The following is an 18,025-nucleotide window of genomic DNA, read 5'->3' as shown; positions in this document are numbered from 1 at the left end:
CCTGCAGGCAAGAATAGCTCCTCAGCATGCCCAGATTGGTCAGATGGCTTCTCTTCCCTTTTTAGCTGAAAATGCAAATGGAATTGGAAAAGATTCTGGTGTCTGTGCTGGGAATCTGTAATTATAAACAAGTATCTTACAAGAACTTTATAACTCTCTGTTGTGGTGTTTGGGCTCCAGGATATGGAGCAGGATTTTAAAGTCATGTTTCTTTGAAGATTTTAAACTCTTGTTGATGCACTAAAGTGTTTTCCACAACTGCAACTGTGGAAAACATCTGAAAGAGGATGAAAATAGAAAAGACACACTGAATTAAAGCAGGAATGAACTATATACAAAATAACTACATAAACCAGATTTTCTTGCTGCTGTACCTGTCCAAGTAACACTTTGTAATGGAAATACCTCTTTATTTTACCCTCATGACCACAGAAAATAACTGCAAATGTGAGTATCCAAATATGAAAAATGTACAGTATTAGTATTTTTTACTGACTGCTAATTTCAGTTCCAACAGAATTGCAGCCAGCATTTTATGAGTGCCAGTAACTGGATGGAGGAAAACAGATAGTTTCCCATTAAATAGCAGCTTGTGGAAAATATACTGATTGGTAATGAGGAATTAGACATTTTGTCTGGGTTGGTTTTTTGGGTAGATGTTGTGTTATTCCAATAACATAGTTTGTGCTGGGTGTAATGGTGGGAAACATTTTATTGCTTTCCTTTAGACAGCTTAGAGCTCACACACCATGCATGTCCAGTGATGAGTGGATGGATTTGTAAACTGTGGTAATTCAAATAAAACATCTTCATATCTGAGTTGTTATTTTTACCATACTACCACCTCTAATTATGTTCAGTGTAGTGGATTTTTTTTTTTGAATGAAAATGTGCACATAATGGTGGTAAAACTATTTTAGATAGCAATGATGGTAGAAGCTCCCTAATTATTGCTTCTATTGAGAAAAAAAAGTTTTTCCTTATGTACTTACGCTTTCTGAAATTTAAAGGTGTTTTATTTGGCATTAATGAAAACTCTGCTATATTTTATTTAGTACAAGTGAAATGTGAAATGATCCATGCATGAATGTGGTTACAAGATGTGTTGGCAGCGTGTGCTGGTCCTCACAGCTTTGCTAAGGCCAGGTGGAAAGGTGTTGGAATGATCTGGCTTTTGTTTTTCAGTGTATTTATGTGGCACTTAGAGGTGGGATGGAGTGTGGTGTCAAATACTGAGGCAGCTTTGAACTGGCAAGTTGATTTTGTGCTGCTGGCATCATCTGTTATCCATTGTGGGGAAGGGAAGGACTAATTGAGATGTTGGAAAGCTGTGAGTGGAGTTGAACATTCTGACATTTTCTGTCCAACAAGAATTCAAAAGATGCAGGGGTAACTTGTCTGTTAAAGTGCTGTATTGTAGTGTTTCCCAATGCTCCCCATGCCTTTGGCAGCTGAGGAGCATTGTCTGGATGAGGAGGACGGTAAATGATTCAGTGAGCCGTGGCTGAAGGGAAAACTCAGCTTTAGAGAGTGGTAATCACAAAAGAAGCCTCGGAATGCCAGAAAAACCAGTGGCAGCAATCACAGTAAATAGGAATGTGCTGAAATACAGAGGACAGGCAGCAGGAGGGCAGAGGAGTGAGCCACAGAGATCATGGGCAGGGTTTCCTCCTACCCTGCAGGGATGCACTTCCTCCATGGGTGGAGTTCAGTGCTCCTTCTCTGAGGGTGAGAACCAATTGAGATAAGTGTCTGCAGAGGAAAATGGCACTTTCTACTGCTGCAGGGTGTACTAGAGTCAAAGAAACTTTTCCTGCTATTAATACAGACTTTCAGGTTGAATGTCACTGGCCACATTCATGGACAGCTAAGAGGAAACTTGCAGAAAATAAAATAATGGAACTGATCATGAGTTTTCATATGAAATATTGCCACTCTTCATCCATGAAGTTTGTTTTGGTTGTGTTTTATGCAGGGAAAGTTTTAGAGAGAATTGAAATGAATTTCTAACTTTATTTCAGCTAACCTCTAATTAGTTTTTTCTCTTATTACTTAGTTTTAATGATATAAACATCTCAACAATAGTGCTTTGCCAGGCAAATACTTTTATTGTATTAAATAACATTAATGAGTAAAAATATGCTTATGTGTTTGCAATACTGGCATTTGAGACCTCAGAGTTGTAAGCTGAGCTGTACAAAGCAGGCTTATGTAAACCTTCCAAAGACTTTAAAATGTGTGTCTAATTATAGAAGGTTAAGTATACTGAATTTTAGGGTTTTTTTTTCTCCCCTAAGGCCATGTGGTTATGATATTATTGAGATTCCATAATGCCTCCTGCCGTGACAGACAGCCTTGACATCTGGGCAGTGGATTCACAGATTGGTGCTGATGGCTCAATATCTGTGGACTTCCTGTTGCCCACTGGAATCTACATCAACCTGGATGTCCCTCGAGATGCCACCATATCTCAGATTAAACAGGTAACAGCAAATGGGCAGTTAGCTGAGGTTTGGAATGAGGGCTGGTTCTGATTTTGACCTGCCCTCTGGCAAATCAAGTCATGAAGTTTAGCAGGCATAGAAATGAGGTACTGAAGGCACGTGCCCAGCAGCTTGACTGATCAAGGAGTGTGTCTGGGGGGGTTAGCACTGGGTTTGGGCAGATGGCAAGGTTTGGAAAGTGGCTTCTTGCTGATAGTTGTACTTCAGCAGAGGTGATTCTCATAGCTCTATATTAATATTAATACTGTACTGCTACTCTGAACCTTTTCCTAGCACACTGACAGTCCGTTGTTTGCTGAGCTAGCATTGCCCTGGTTAGATTTTTAGTGCAGAAGTCACAGATTGGGCTCCTGCTTCTGTTGACTGGCACCAAAGAGAATTGCTTTAAAAACTGCATCTGCCACTTCTGAAAGGTTTTGTACAAATTGGAGCATCACTTCAAACACGATGGAATGTCCAGACACAGGGAAGGGGAGGATGTGAGGAAGTGACCACAGACACTAAAAAGCAATCTAGTGACCTTTGATCAGATAATGGCCATGTGAGGACATTGCCTAATTCCTCAGTAACTTTTCCCAGTGAATGAATTACAACACAGACTAACCTACTCCTAATATATCAAATGATTTCAAGTGATAAAGATTTTGAAAACAAATGTGTAAGTGACAGCAATAAGGGATTGGAACTGAACTGTCTGGTTGCCTTGCTGCTTGTGGCACATGGAAACTTGACATGCCATCAATATATGCTGTTGATGTTTAGCTGTTTCCCAAAGGAGAGGAATGCTGATGCCAACTCCAGAGGTCTGTCCTGGAAATCACTCAGGATAGAGACTAGAAGTGAGACAAAGTAAACATACAGTGATTTATAGTGGTAAAATTTAAGGAAGTTAGCAAACATACTTATTTTCTGTTTTTTGGGGAACATAAATGGAAATGAATGTTACCTTCAGTACTTTAAGATCTGTCCCTATTTTCTGTTTTTGGGGTTTTTTCATTAATTTCTTTGTTTTCATTGCAGCTATTATGGAAGCAGGCACATTCCTACCCACTCTTTCATCTCCTCATGGAGATTGACTCTTACATGTTCTCATGTGTGAATCAGACTGCTGTACATGAAGAATTAGAGGATGAAACACGGAGACTTTGTGATGTTAGACCCTTTCTTCCAGTCCTTAAACTAGTGACAAGGAACTGTGATCCAGGAGAAAAGTTGGATTCCAAAATAGGTGTCCTTATAGGCAAAGGTAATTCCATTTATTGTTTTGAGAAATGAGGTTCAACTTTGTTGTGTATGAGGCTCTTAATTGGGCAGGTAGGAGTGGATTTAAAGAAAAAACTGTTAAAAAGTCAGTATTTCCCTTTGTCAAACAAGTACTGATATAATTGGAAAGAATTTAAGTACTCAACATGAAGCACATGCAAGTTATTTAAAGCTACTTTCTGTATTGCATTTCAGCATTGTATTACTACATCAATCAGGAACAAATTTTATTTTGTAGATGAGGAGAAAATAGATATTATTATTAAGTGAATAACAGCATAATCCTTGAAAAATGTTATCATAAATAACCTACCAAAAAACTGGATACTCAGAAGGAACTAGAAATTATTATGATTTTAATATATGTGGTGTCTGAGTTGGTTAACAATGATTCTTGGTTTTGCTCTCAATTGTGACACTAATTTTCATCAAACAATGAAATGCTATTTTTAGAGGTTTCACAGTAACTTATTCTTGATGTTATTTCAGAATTTTCAGCTTTTAAATCTACTCTGCATGGCTATACAATCAAGATTGACAGGGTCATATGAGGTCATACCTCTTGTTTTAAAACAATGAGCCATTGTTAGGTCTCTTATAAAGACTGCAGGTTTTGTTTAGATTTCAGCAGTACACTGTCTGCCTATTTGTTAGAGCTGACAATGGGAACAGTTGGTCAGTTTAACCATTCAGACAGATCCTGACAGATTCTGAGAGGTTCACATTCTGTGATTGAATATTTGGTTTATCAGAGCTGTGTGAGATCCTGCCTTAAGCAGCTCCTATTCTGTACCTTAGCAGGGAAAAAAACCTGTTCCTGTCTGAGCTTCTAAACTTAGTGCTTTGTTCTCAGAAGGTGCTGGGTGCTTTGTGTGATTTGGACGATGTCCTTCAAAGTTCACAAATAAAGATAAAGACATTTGCAGGCTCTACATGCCCTGGAGTACCAAAAAGTCACAGCTTTCCATTGTACCATAGGAACATGGGATGGTTTGGGTTGAAAGGGACCTTTTAAAGGTCATCTCATTCCACCACCCTGCTGTGGGCAGGGACACATTGAACTGGACCAGGCTGCTCAGAGCCTGTCCAGTCTGACCTTGACTGTGTCCAAGATGGGGCACCCACCACCTCTCTGGGCAACTGGTGCCAGTGTCTCACTACCCTCCTTGTAAAAAATTTCTTCTTTACATATAATCTAAACCTACCCTCTCTTAATTTAAGAACTCCCCAGAGCTTGGTTTTCTCCAGGCTCTCTCAGCCTGTCTCCATTGCAGAGGTGCTCCAGCCCTCTGAGCCTCTTTGTGGCCTCCTCTGGAGTCTCTCCAGCAGGTCCCTGTCCCCCTGTGCTGCAGGTGGGGTCTCACCAGAGCAGAAGAGAGGGGCAGAATCTCCTGCCCTGCCCACCTGCCTTCAGTGCTTGTGATGCAGCCCAAGACACGTTTGGCTTTCTGGGCTCTGAGTGCTCATGGCCAGCTCATGGCCAGCTCATCCACCAGCATCCCCAAATCCTTCTGGGTGGGGCTGCTCCCCATCTGCTCATCCCCCAGCCTGTGTTGATCCTGGGGTTGCTGTGACCCCGGTGCAGGACCTTGCATTTGGTCTTGTTGAAGCTCAGTGAGATTCCCATGTGCCCTCCTCTTGAGCTTGCCCAGGTTGCTGTGGCTGGCATCCCCTCCTTTGGGTGTGTCACCAGAGCCCTCAGCTTGGTGTCATCTGCAGCTCTGCTGAGGGTGCCCTCAGTGCCTCTGTCCATGTCATTAATGAAGCTAGTTAATAACATTGGTGACCCTGAGGGACACTGCTTGTCACTCATGTCCACTGGGACTTTGAGCTGGTGACTGTGACCCCCTGGGTGTGCCCATCTGACCAATTTCACACCCACTGAGCAGTCCCCCATCAAATTCATCTCTTTCCAGTTTAGAGATGAGTCCATGTCCAAGGCCTTACAGAAGTCCACATCCACAGCCGTCCCCTTGTCCTCTGATGTCACTCAGTCACAGAGGGCCACCAAGTTGGTCAGGCAGGACTTGCCCTGTGTATTTGTTCTTTACACGTTTTGGAAAAGGAACTTTGCTGGTCTTGGATTGGTAGAAATTTCAGTCACGTCATTTTGACTTGAGTAGAGGATTTTCTTTTTTGACATTTAAACAAAATTTAAAAGGATGATGTCATCTTTCTGGGCAATTAAAAAACTCCTATAGCTTGAAAGCACTTCTGCTCTGTGGTCTTTATGATGCATTTACTGTGCTTTTTAAAATTTGTTCTTGTGAGGAGAGGCTTAAAACTTTCAAACTACCTTGAATTCAGAGTAAGGTTGGATTTTCTGCTTCTAGTACCTAGGACATACATTGGTTCTTGTTTAAAATCAGCACTCATGCCAGGTTGCATGGGATTTGTGCAAGCAACTTTGAAGAACACTGATGTACAGGACAATGTAGAACCCAGCTCAGCTTTGAGCATCCATTTTGGATGGGAAGTCTGAAGGAAACCACCTGTGCCACCTTAACTTAAAGTTTAAATGGGACTGGCAATGTTTTTACAGCTGTGTATCCTTTTGCTTCCTTGAATTCTTTCAGGTCTCCATGAGTTTGATGCCTTACAAGATCCTGAAGTGAATGACTTCCGAGCTAAAATGAGGAGAATCAGTGAGGAAAAGATTCAGTCACTTGTGGGTCTCTCCTGGATGGACTGGTTGAAGCACACTTACCCACCAGAGCAGGAGCCTGTTATCCCAGAGAGCTTCCAAGATAAGCTCTACAGTGGAAACCTTGTAGTGGCTGTTCATTTTGATAACTGCCAGGTAGGAATGGCTGTTCATGTTTCTTTCACTAGCTGTTCTTGGTCCAGGTCTGAATTGGCATGGATTGCTCGAGGATATAAATGAAATAGAGTACTTACATTGTGGTGGTTGCAAAGTCTCTCAGCAGGATCCTTGACTCTTGAAAGAAAGTGAGGATGTGAGCCCATGGTTGAGAATTGAACTTCTAATTACAGTTCAGCTTCTAGAGGCAAAATGTGCAATTGTATCTTCTGTATTACTTCACATTTGTTTAAATGTAAAAAGTAGTTCAAAGCTGTCTGGACTTGTTTTGCCAACTGTTCCTGTGTTGCTTCACTTACATTCAGTTTTAAGCTCAGTTCATCAGAGATTGCTAGTAATTGGTAGGCATCATATTCAACACACTTGTCTCTGTGTGTGCCTCACTGAACATCTTTGAGGTTGATCTGCTAATTAGATTGAGAAATAATTGAAAAAAATGAAAAGAATAATAATTCAATAATTTTTTTTCAATAATTTGAAAAAAAATTAAAAAGAAGAATCAGTATTTCCTTTACTAGAAATGCATGTAGAAAACCAAAACACTGAGGCTTAGCTTTTCATTAAGGCTAGCAAAACTATAGTTTATTTTTAAAATAAAAACCCCTTTAGCTTCTACCAGGAAAGCCTGAAATGTTTTAGCATGAGTTTTTATGATGTTACAGTTGCTCTGACTGTGCTTCAATCCAGTATTCCCATTACCCTTTTTTGCACTCTGCTCCTTTGGATAACCATGAATGATCAGCATTGGAAACCTTAAAAATCTTACAAGTGTGTAAATGCATCAGGCTAGATTGGGTGTCCATTTTGACCCAGGTGCAAGAGGCTGATTTTCTAATGATTCAGATTATTTTAGTTACAAAGCTGAATTATTTCTAGCACTAACCTTTTAAACTTTAAAGGTTTAAAGTGGTACACACATCTGCCTCTGCAGACACTTAATGTAGAGGCAAAAGCTAAATTTGGTCACCAGTAACCCCAGCTGATGTTGGATACATAGGTGTTTTATGACAAAACATTTTCCAGTCCTCTTCAGCTTAAGAGAGAATTTGTGTTGTCCAGGAGTGAGATTATCTTCAGCCCTTGATTAAATCCTGCATCTATATGCCTATGCTGACAGGACAAAAGCAGTGCAAAAGTTCTTGCTGCTGCAGAATGTATTTGCCTGCCACTATAATAGCTTAGGCTGCTGACATTTCAAATGTTTCAAATGCTTCTGCTGCCAGCTCTGACCTTCAGAGCTATGAACAGTTCAAATCTGAGCTGCTTTTAGAGCAGTAAACTTCCAGACTTTACTGCTTGCACTGAGCACTGGAGTCATCCCAGGAGAGTAAGAGAGGAAGGTGTGGGCACTGTTCTGTCAATTCTTGCAGCTGCAAGATTGAGAGAAGGAAATATTGAAGCAGTTTTTGTCTGGAAGGTGTGGGTGAGCTGTAAGGGCTTCCTGGTTGTCTCTGGAGCAGGAGAGACTGCTCCCCATCTCCAGGACATGTCTGTAAGATCATCTGGGGAGCAAGGCAGCTGTCAGAGAGCTTCCTGTGAAGAAAAAGTGTTACCCCCTGTCTGCCACCAGCAGTTATGGCAGGAGGAGAAAGCCTTCACATTGGGGCAGCTTTCTGAAAGGGGGAAGCTGGTGTGAACCAGGCAGAAACTGAGAAAACACAGAATTAATTTGCTGTGACTCTGCAGGGTTTGCTTGTTCCATTGGGGCAGCTTGGCTCCTTACCAGTCTATAGAAATAAAGCACAAGTCAAAAGAATCTAAGCAGACAACACTGAGAACACATTTGTCAATAACTGGGTTTAGGGTGCTCACATCTTCAGAATTGGGCATGTAAATAAAAAAAATAAAAAAACTTGAAAAACACAAAACAACAAAACCCCAGTACCTCCTGAATCAACCTTTGCAAATAAACCTGTATAAAGCATAATGTGGTAGATGAAGGGAGATGAAAGATTCCATAGAAGATCTTGTACTTTAGGAACTTGAAATTAATTTAAACCTCCTTTTTAATTTACAAAAGGGAGTACCTTCTTACCTTTATCTTTTTAGAACACATTAAAAGTAGAGATACTTTGGAAATAGGTTGATAGCCTCTAAGGGTTTTAATTAAAAACTTTCTTAAAAAAATGCAGTCTTTCCACCTTGTGTTCAGAATGCTGCAGGTACTCCTCTTTTCTGCTCTCCTCCCAGTCTGGTGGTGGTTTTCTACATAAATTACATTCACAGTTTCTTCTGCTTTCTTACTTGAAGCTTTTTCTTCTGAGTTCAGTGGTACTTAGAAAAAGGATAACTTGCTAGTGGCCAGAAAGATGAAAAATTAACCCCTCTAGTACTGCTAAATACTTGGAAATGCATCATGACTTATTGTCTCCCTCATTCAACATTCCAAAATACAACCTTCTAGATCAACAGTTGCTCTAGCAGTCTTCAATTCACTGCTAAATCAAATAAAGGCCTGTGTTTTAAAAAGTACTTCTGACAATATAAAACTTTAGGAATTACCATCTTACAGCTTTTAGGGTGTTTGTGATTTTGATTGCCCTAAACATACAGACTCTTAACTGTTAAAATAGTCTGGATTTAACAGTTATTATTTCTATCTCTTTTATTATGTGTGCTACAGTTTTAGCCTTGTTTGTCTGCCTAAGACAAGTTTGACCTTTATTATCCCTGCTTGTGTTTTGTTAGGATGTATTTAGTTTCCAGGTGTCTCCTAACATGAATCCCATCAAGCTGAACGAGCTGGCAATCCGAAAACGTTTGACTATCCATGGAAAAGAAGATGAGGAAGTTGATCCTGCTGATTATGTGCTGCAAGTCAGTGGAAGGCTGGAATATGTCTTTGGTGATCACCCATTAATTCAGTTCCAGGTACACAGAGTTTTTTGGAACTTGATGTAAGAACTCCCTGCTGCCTTGGCCAAAGGTGCTTCCTCCCATCCCTCCTATCCCATTACTGAACATCAACGTCCCCCTCCTCGTGGCTGCAGCCCTCTGCAGTGGTAAAACATATGAGCAGCATTCCCTTTGTAGCTCTGGAATGCATTCTTTGTTTCTGTGGTTTGGAAGTTGCTGTAGGAATATTCTGCTGCCTGCTAAAATCTGCTTTCCCTGGGCTTCCAGTATATCCGCAACTGTGTGATGAGCAGGACCCTTCCCCAGCTGACCCTGGTGGAGTGCTGCACCATAAAGAAGATGTGTGAGCAGGAGATGATTGCCATAGAAGCTGCCATAAACCGAAAATCCTCCAGCCTTCCTCTTCCTCTGCCACCAAAAAAAAGAGCAACAACTGTGAGTTGGTGGGGAGAATGTCTGATACCCAAAGGGAGCAGTGACTCCTGGCCCATAAATCACAGTGCCTGGGGTTTGTGCTGTGGCTGCTGTGCTCCAGTGGAGGTCACCTGGGTCAGCTCAGAGCCTCCTCTTGCTTGGCAGATTTACCTCAGAAACATAAATGTGGACAGGTCTTTGCTCTGTTACACACTCTGCAGTTATTCAGAATGAACAATACATTTTGAATTGTCAGGATGTAGTACATGATGTATGTTCTCACCCCCAGCTCTCTTCTAGCTGAGTCTTTACTTCGTCTCCTCTTGTAGGAGGAGCCAATGATGACCAATTTATCTTTGAAGATTTCAGATTTTTATTTTTAGCTGCACTTTTTTTCCTTTGTATTTGATATTTTTGCTTAAAATGCTTGGCTTACAAAATAGATCTCAATGTTACAGTAGTGAAGAGTGAACTTGTATCTTTGTTTCTCTTCTCAGAGTGTGTGGGATATTTCCAACCCTTTCAAGATTATTCTATTAAAGGGCAATAAACTAAACACAGAAGAAAATGCCAAAGTAAGTAACTGGGTCTGGTGTCAGAAGACATTCTGTTCATTGTTTTAATTTTTTTTTAATGCTAAGTGAACTCAAAATCATACAGATTTCAGCATTTTTAATTATTCCCAATTGCATTGGTAGCATTGGTCAAAATCTGGCTTTATTGCTAAAATATTCCTTCATTGTCTGAAGCTGGATATGTGCATTGGAACATTGCAATCATTTTGGCAGTATGACATAAGTGTTCATTGGTATTTGATTTTTTTAAAACATGGTTTCTCTAAAATGCTGACAGTGGTGTGAAATGAGCTCATTTTAAAGAGATTGTCATAAACACCTTGCACGAGTAAATTAAATATTAAATGTTTTAAAGTGCAACATGGCATTTTAGTAGTCCTGAATATATTCTATATGTCTAAACTTGGACTGTGTGCTTCTATACAATCTGTCTTTTATTTTCTACACATGAGGAACACAAAGAAAGAAAGCTGGAGTATCATTTCCTGTAAAAATATACATGACTGGGCTACTGACTGCTCTACAGACCACAAGTTGTTAACACGTGGGAATTTATTGCTCAACTACTTTAATGCCTTACAACACACTTGCCTGTGAGGTAGAGCAACATGAAACTCCTTTATTTTGTTCAGAAATCAGTGAATTGTGTAGCCAGTCCTGTAGACAGAGAAGATACCTAGTTAACCATTGATATTTTCTGTTCTCATCTTATGTTCAGGGTACTTGGTGCATTTTTTTCTTTCAAAACTGTTGTTACAACCTCCTTGGAAATTAACAATCCTACATTTTGGTCAAGACCAAAAAGAAGTTCTGCATTACAGATAAATGAGCCATAGTTACATTTTAATACCTGAGACACTGTGATTGTGGAAGTTGATGGCTACAAAAGCAGATGTTTTCCTCTTTTTTGTCTAAACCATTATTTAGCTAGTTCCAGTATCTTCTTAACCCTCCTCTGTAGACCCTTAAGTTTTTAAAAGGAAAGCTAAAAGAGCTGGTGGATTCTGGAAGGAACATAGCTGTCAGGAGTTTCTAGGGTGGGTTTTTTCATGCTTAGAAAAGTGACTTTTGGTTCATTTCAGTATGCTTTTAGGGGAAAAACAATCAAAGTATTTTCTCAGCTTGGGAAGAAACAGGAAAAATGGGCAGTTCTTTCATACTGGCACCTGTGGGCACCATCTAAATGTTATTTCCTATTTTGAATGCTTTTCAGTCTTGAAAAATTACAAGTCCTGTGGGTAACCTAGGACAGGAATAAATGCAGTGACCCTGCAAACCTGTGCATGCTTCCCTGCCTTTGTCTACAGTGTTACACTCTCAATAGTGACAATTTTCGATTTGTTTTCCAGTGCTGATTCTAAGGCTGTTTAATTCACTGCCATTGTTCCTTTAGCCCCACTGTGCCGTGGATAAGCCAATATTCATCCATTTCTGCTGAACCCACCACCAAGGTTCACAAATGCAGTGTTTGTAGTGGGGAACAAAACATTTGTCAGCAGGGTAGCGCTGCCTCAGTGTGAGCTGGGTTGGGGACATCCACCTAGGGCACAGGTGACCTCACCCAGCAGTCCAACACCCCATTTTCCAAATACATGACATTGAAAATTGCTTTTCTTTGCTCTTGGTCTTTGGCCACCCCATCAGTATACACCATCTCATTCAAAAAGGGGCATGTTGGAATGAAAAGAAAAAAATTGGGGTTCAAACCCTTACATTAACAGGATCAGAAGTCATAGAATTAAAGAGGTGAATTATTTTTTTACCCAAAGCCACTATCAAATTTAATATCTCTCTCTTTGCCTTGCAGTGCTCAGCAATAATATTAAAGCTTAAAGGGAATGTGGGGAGGGTTGATTGAGGAGCAGAGGGAACCTGAAACATCAGATTTCTTTTACATATTTAACATTGAGGATTTCTTTTTGGTGTTGAGCCAAAAGATTACATTTGGGGGTTTTTCTCTCTCTGTGTCTCTCTCACTGATATTTTGGAAGGCCACCTGAAAGAAGTTGGCACATTTCACTCTGCAGTTTTCTGTGTATGTATGTTACAGAACAGAAATGAAGAAATGAAACAGAAAAATGGAGAAAGAACAGAAAAACATCTTAGCATTGACATGTAATGAGTTTAATTTCAGTGCCAGTAACTCCAGCTTCTTTGTCTAGTTGTCCTTCTCCTTTCCTGACCTTTATTTTAATTGTTCAAGCTGCCTGGTTTTGTTGGTTCCTGGGTACTAAAGGCAAAACAAACCCTGGAAATCTTGTGCATTGTTATTATTACTACAGGTGACTCCTGATGTTAGGGTCAGCAGTGTTCCCTCTGTACATTTTTAGAAATAGTTTAAATAAAAAGCGAGTTTTTTCTTAAGCTGAAAAAAACCCCAAACATTTCTCATTTAGAAGCACAATTGGTTCTACCTGGAGATTTTAATTTGTATTCAGAAAATCAGACTTAACTTCTTCACTGTGCTTAGTTGTTTGTTTGATGGAATTAATATGTATGTATGTTCTGTATATTATCCTATGCAGAATTCTGTGGGTTCTGTGACCATCTTAAAATCTCTCCTTTCTTTATGGCAGGTTCATGTTAGGGCTGGTCTTTTCCATGGCACAGAGCTCCTTTGTAAAACAATTGTGAGCACAGAAATATCTGGGAGAAGCGACCACGTTTGGAATGAAGTGCTGGAGTTTGAAATCAATGTCTGTGATCTGCCAAGGATGGCAAGGCTCTGCTTTGCTGTTTATGCTGTCATGGATAAGATGAAAACTAAGAAGTCCACCAAGGCAATGAATCCTTCCAAATACCAAACCATTAGGAAAGCAGGAAAAGTGGTAATTATCTCATTTGTTTTTCTTGAGTGACCTCCTAATTATATCAAAATGAGCATCCAGAAATCTTTCCTTGTCCTCACTTGGGCTCAAGAATGCAAAATGAAAAGATATTAAAAGCAGTGTATGTATTAAGACTTGCACATCTTGGTATGAAAACTTTTGATACTTCTCAGTGATTAATTTCTTTTTTGAAAGGTATTACCATTTGAAAAAAACTCCAAGCCATCCTCTCAATTTTATGTATTTGCAGTGTTTTCTGTATAGTAACATTTGCTGGCATCTTCATTTCCATATAACAATTCTTTCCTTTGGCAGCATTATCCTGTAGCCTGGGTAAACACCATGGTGTTTGATTATAAAGGACACTTGAGGAATGGAGAACTGGTACTGCACAGCTGGTCATCATTTCCTGGTAAACCTCAGCTTTTCAGATTTGGACTTTGGCTGTGGGAAAGAGTGGGTCCAGTAACAGAATATTTACTGTATGCATGTTCAGATCTCTTGTAATAATCTCTTTATACTTGTCATTTTTATGTGGATATATATGCAACATTTTAATCTCTTTCCTGAAAGTATTGTTTAGCAGGAAAGAGGAAGAGCAAGAAGTAGTGTTCTAAAAGTTTCATCTTTAATATTTCCTTCCATAACATTATCCATAATGAGCATAATGTTATGGAAGGAAAACCACATCAAATAGATGCATGTTTATATCTGTATTTTAAGGTACAGTTTAGGTTTCATTTGGTCCCTGTGCCTTGCACCCCAAATTGAATAGATCAATTATAATGTAAGTGGTAATATTTACATCAGCAAAAATTGTAAATTGGAATTTTGTCTTGTTCCCTGATACTGGGATCAGTTAGTGGGAGTGTGTGGAGCCTCGTGTCACTGAGGAACGCTGTCCCAGCCTGCCTGGCCTGAAGCTCTGCTCTCCATTTGATCCAGAGCGTGTGTCCTGCTCTGCAGAAGCTGCAGATCTCCCTGGGATTTGTTTCAGCTCAGCTTCCCTGGACTGTTATGTTTCCTTAAGGAAATCAGTTTCTCATGGGGTGATAATCCAGCATTGGGGAATGCAGGAGGTGGTTTATGGTGGAAATACAGAGCATTGCACTGAAAGTGCTGTGCAGCAGAACATGCTCTGTCCATTTTATAAGAAGGGATTTCTTACTGCATGCTGGCCTGTTCTGTTTGTGTTTCAGATGAACTTGAAGAAATGTTGAATCCCATGGGAACCGTCCAGACCAACCCTTACACTGAAAATGCAACAGCTTTGCACATTAGATTTCAGGAATATTCAAAGCAGCCCATTAATTACCCTCCCTTTGATAAGGTAAGGGATGACCTAAAGAGCAGTCATGAATGCTTATGTGGAAATAGCTGGTTTTTCTTTCCTTTCAACACTGCCTTTTCCAGTGAATTCCCCTTTTCCTGCCTTTTAGTCACTGTACTGCAGTTTGTTAAACTTGCACTGCATGAGTGGCAGTGCTTGACTTCAGGGTCTATTTTGAAGATGTACACTTTTAAAAGTGGTCTGTACATGGTCTTCTGAAGGTCAAAAGCAAATCAGTTTCCCATATGAAGGGTTTTACAAAAAGCTAAATTTATCAGCTATTCTGGAAACCTTCAAACTGTTCTTGCCTGTGATCTATAAAGATCTGTTCTCTCTTGGTACAAATGTGTGTTAGGCACTCTTTGGGACACTGCCCTGTGAGCTCAAGTCCTTTAAAGGATAAATGGACTCTTAACACTGTGTGCAAAGGGATTTCTGAAGGTGTGCTCTTGGACTAAATCCACTGAAGTGGCTCTGCAGTTTTCTACAGATGAAGATAAGAATCTGTCTAGAAAGGAAGTGTATATTTGGAATACACATGGTTATTTCTGTAGTGTGAAGGATAGATGGAAAATCGTTTAGAAACTAGCAAAAAAGGCTAAGTCCTGGAAACAAGTAATGAAATAAGTTTTAAAACAGACTGCTAATTATACATTATAAAAGTCAGGCTTAACTCATGTACACATTAGTCTGAATTTTGGTTTGGGGAAAGTCAGTAACAACCTAGAGAAATTGCTTCTTTCTTTTTGGTGGATTTTGCACCTTCAGGAGGCGTGAACAAAAAGACTGAAATTACCAAGTTTTGTCATCTTGTTCAGAGGCAGATTTGGGATTTTAGGTTCACAAAAAAGAAATGAAATAACAAGATAGCATTTCTTTTGTTTCAGTTGGGGTTAATAGTGTTTCCCCTTCCTTGTCATCACAGTACTTTTTCTTTTCTTCAAACAGCATTGGAAATGCAGTAAGAGCTAAACCAGTACTGAGCAATTGCTGTTTATTTATGGCTGACCAGTTAATGCTTCATAGTGGACATATTTTATCCAGTTTTGGTATTGCTTTAAGTTTTTTACTCATTACACTTATGGGTATTTAATTTTTAAAGGAAAAAAAAAAGAATGTACGTATTAGACAGACTAAGTAAAAAAGTGTCTCTTTAGTAATCACATATTTGTTCTGGCTCTGGTGTTTCTTTTCTTTGTCCCTGCAATACCAAGTTCTCAGGAAGTTAAAACCCTGGGCTGAACACAGCCAATAGATTTTCCTGGGTGAGACAGAGTGTAGTGACATTAAGGTAGTGTCCAATGGTCTTCATCCCTTGTGACTTTCAGCTTCATTCAACTCAATCTCCTAAAGATTCTCTTGGTGGAGGTTCTGTTGAATGAGGAGTGATGTTGCAGCTGCTGGAATTACATCAGCTGAGGATCTGTCTCTTACAATGCTCCAGCTGAGACTTGCTTGTTCTATGGCTGCTTCTCATTTTCCCAGTGTTGTTGCTGGTTTCTGCCAAGAAAACAAAGAATGAGATGCCAGATTTGTGTTTTGAGAAACATAATGTGCAAAAATAGATGAATCTTTTCAATCATCTCATCAACCTGCTCGCGCAGCGAGCTGTGCAATGCTGCTTGCACAGTGAGGAGCTTTTTGGGGGCTGAAGGAGCAAAAGAGCCTGGAGCAGGGATGAGAAACTTGTCTGAGACAAGAGCCATGTGTGGGGCTGGGCCATGGCCAGTGCTGCAGGCACATCATGGGGCTCGGGTTCACGCGAACAAAGCTGGACTTGCAAAGACTTGGAAAATTTCTTTGCACCCAGAGAAACTCTGCAAAGCAGGGGGAGGAGAGAATCAAACATAGAATTAGGACACTGGGGTTTTGTTTATGCATGTTTTCACACACAGTATGTAAAGAAGCTTTGTAGCCAAGTAGCAGATGTAATACATGATATTAATGAGAGTTTCATACAGAGAAAAGAAATAAAACAAGTTAGGATGCCTTTCTAGGGATTTTAGCTGCTGGGTATTTATGCTCTGATTATTGCAGTCTTTTGTTGTTTCTTGTGTTGTCTGAGTAAAGACAGCACAAGTCTTGATGGGCCTGTGACTCCCAGACCAGCTGGGCTGCTGTTGTATTCCTGAGTGACAGGAGAGGCAGAGCTCTCAGGGAAATGAGATGCTGGAGTTCCTTAGACTTTTTTCTTCATTGAGATTTTATTTCATGATTTGTTCCTTGAAGCAGCAGCATCTGACAGCATCTGACAGACATACCTGGCCAGTTCAGCATTGTAACACCTGGCTTGGTTGCAGTAATGTGCAGAATGCACTTTGAAGAGCTGCATTTACTTCTAGAACTTAATTCTCCATTATGGGTTATTGCCTGAACTTCAAAAACCAAGTCAAATGTTCAAAAGGAAAAAAAAAAAAAGGAGAGGATATCCAAGATCTAGAGAAGTACATGGACACACTGCCTGAGATCATATGGCAGTCTGAGAGCATGGTGAAAGGACTGGGCTTGTGGGTTCTTACTGGGATTGAGGGCTAGGAGCATGGATCCATGGGCATGGAAACAGTGCCCTTGGAAACTGCACAAGTAGGGGTGAGAAAGCAAAGGGTAAGTTAGAGCTGAGGAACTGATTTTCTGTGATGAAAAATAAGGAGAAAATGCAGAAACAGAAGGCAAGATGTCATCAGGAAGGCTGTTTAATTTAGCCCAGGAGTGATGAAAAAGGAAATAATGGAGGTCATCCTAAGCACTGCTGTTCCCTATGTCCCTAGTCCTGCAGGTGAGAAAGGGGACACTGCACTCAAGTCCATGTTATACCACTGGATATACAAAACTACCTAAAAGATAGCAACATTTCCTTAGCTGCTTCGTTTCTGTAATGCTTATTCTAGCAATGTGGTCACATTTGGGGTTAAATCTAATGTATTTAAAACCAACTTCTTGCAGATACTTGAAAAGGCAGCTGAGATTGCAAGAAACAGTGACAATGCTGCAATGGCGGTGAGCATCATCTAAAGACTATTTTGAAATTAATTTTCTGGGTTTATTTGGCTCTTATCTTCTGCATCAGTCTAGAAATAAATAAGTGAGCTGCTCAAATAGCAATTCTACTGGCTCTGTTTTCTTATATAATTCACTTTGATAAACTGCTTTAAAATTCAGATATATATCTGCTTTTCCCAATATATTTTGGACTTGTCCATATTTTGTCAAAAAGCTTTACATACTCTGGATTTGGAGGACAGCTAAGATTTACATTAGAGCTGAAAAACAGTTTAGAACTAGAAGACCAAAATAAATGTATGTCTACTTGGCAAATGTGTTTTCTTTTGATTGTTGCAAAAGTATTTTGTTATTGCTAACGAGAAGAAATTATTGTATTTATCTAAATTTGCTCATTTGAAAAACAGAAGAAGAAAGTTTATGCATCCTAAACG

At 39.9% G+C, this 18,025-nt stretch overlaps 1 protein-coding gene across 2 annotated transcripts in view; it reads left to right on the top strand.

Moving 5' to 3' along the window:
• The window catches only part of PIK3CB (phosphatidylinositol-4,5-bisphosphate 3-kinase catalytic subunit beta), a 72,196-nt gene that overhangs the window by 32,058 nt on the left and 22,113 nt on the right, over nt 1-18,025 (top strand). For both annotated transcript variants that reach the window (XM_066556381.1, XM_066556382.1), the window contains exons 3-12: nt 2,298-2,483; nt 3,525-3,750; nt 6,344-6,567; nt 9,277-9,459; nt 9,712-9,879; nt 10,356-10,433; nt 13,010-13,261; nt 13,577-13,673; nt 14,461-14,591; nt 17,535-17,588. In XM_066556381.1, the coding sequence (XP_066412478.1) occupies nt 2,331-2,483; nt 3,525-3,750; nt 6,344-6,567; nt 9,277-9,459; nt 9,712-9,879; nt 10,356-10,433; nt 13,010-13,261; nt 13,577-13,673; nt 14,461-14,591; nt 17,535-17,588 (1,566 nt within the window). In that variant the 5' untranslated portion in view covers nt 2,298-2,330. The remainder of the gene's footprint in view (nt 1-2,297; nt 2,484-3,524; nt 3,751-6,343; nt 6,568-9,276; nt 9,460-9,711; nt 9,880-10,355; nt 10,434-13,009; nt 13,262-13,576; nt 13,674-14,460; nt 14,592-17,534; nt 17,589-18,025) is intronic.

The sequence above is a fragment of the Molothrus aeneus genome, chromosome 10, assembly GCF_037042795.1.
Source record: "Molothrus aeneus isolate 106 chromosome 10, BPBGC_Maene_1.0, whole genome shotgun sequence".
Classification (NCBI taxonomy): Eukaryota; Metazoa; Chordata; class Aves; order Passeriformes; family Icteridae; genus Molothrus; species Molothrus aeneus.
The sequence above is the reverse complement of the archived record's forward strand: the minus strand, read 5'-3'. Positions and strand labels throughout refer to the sequence as shown.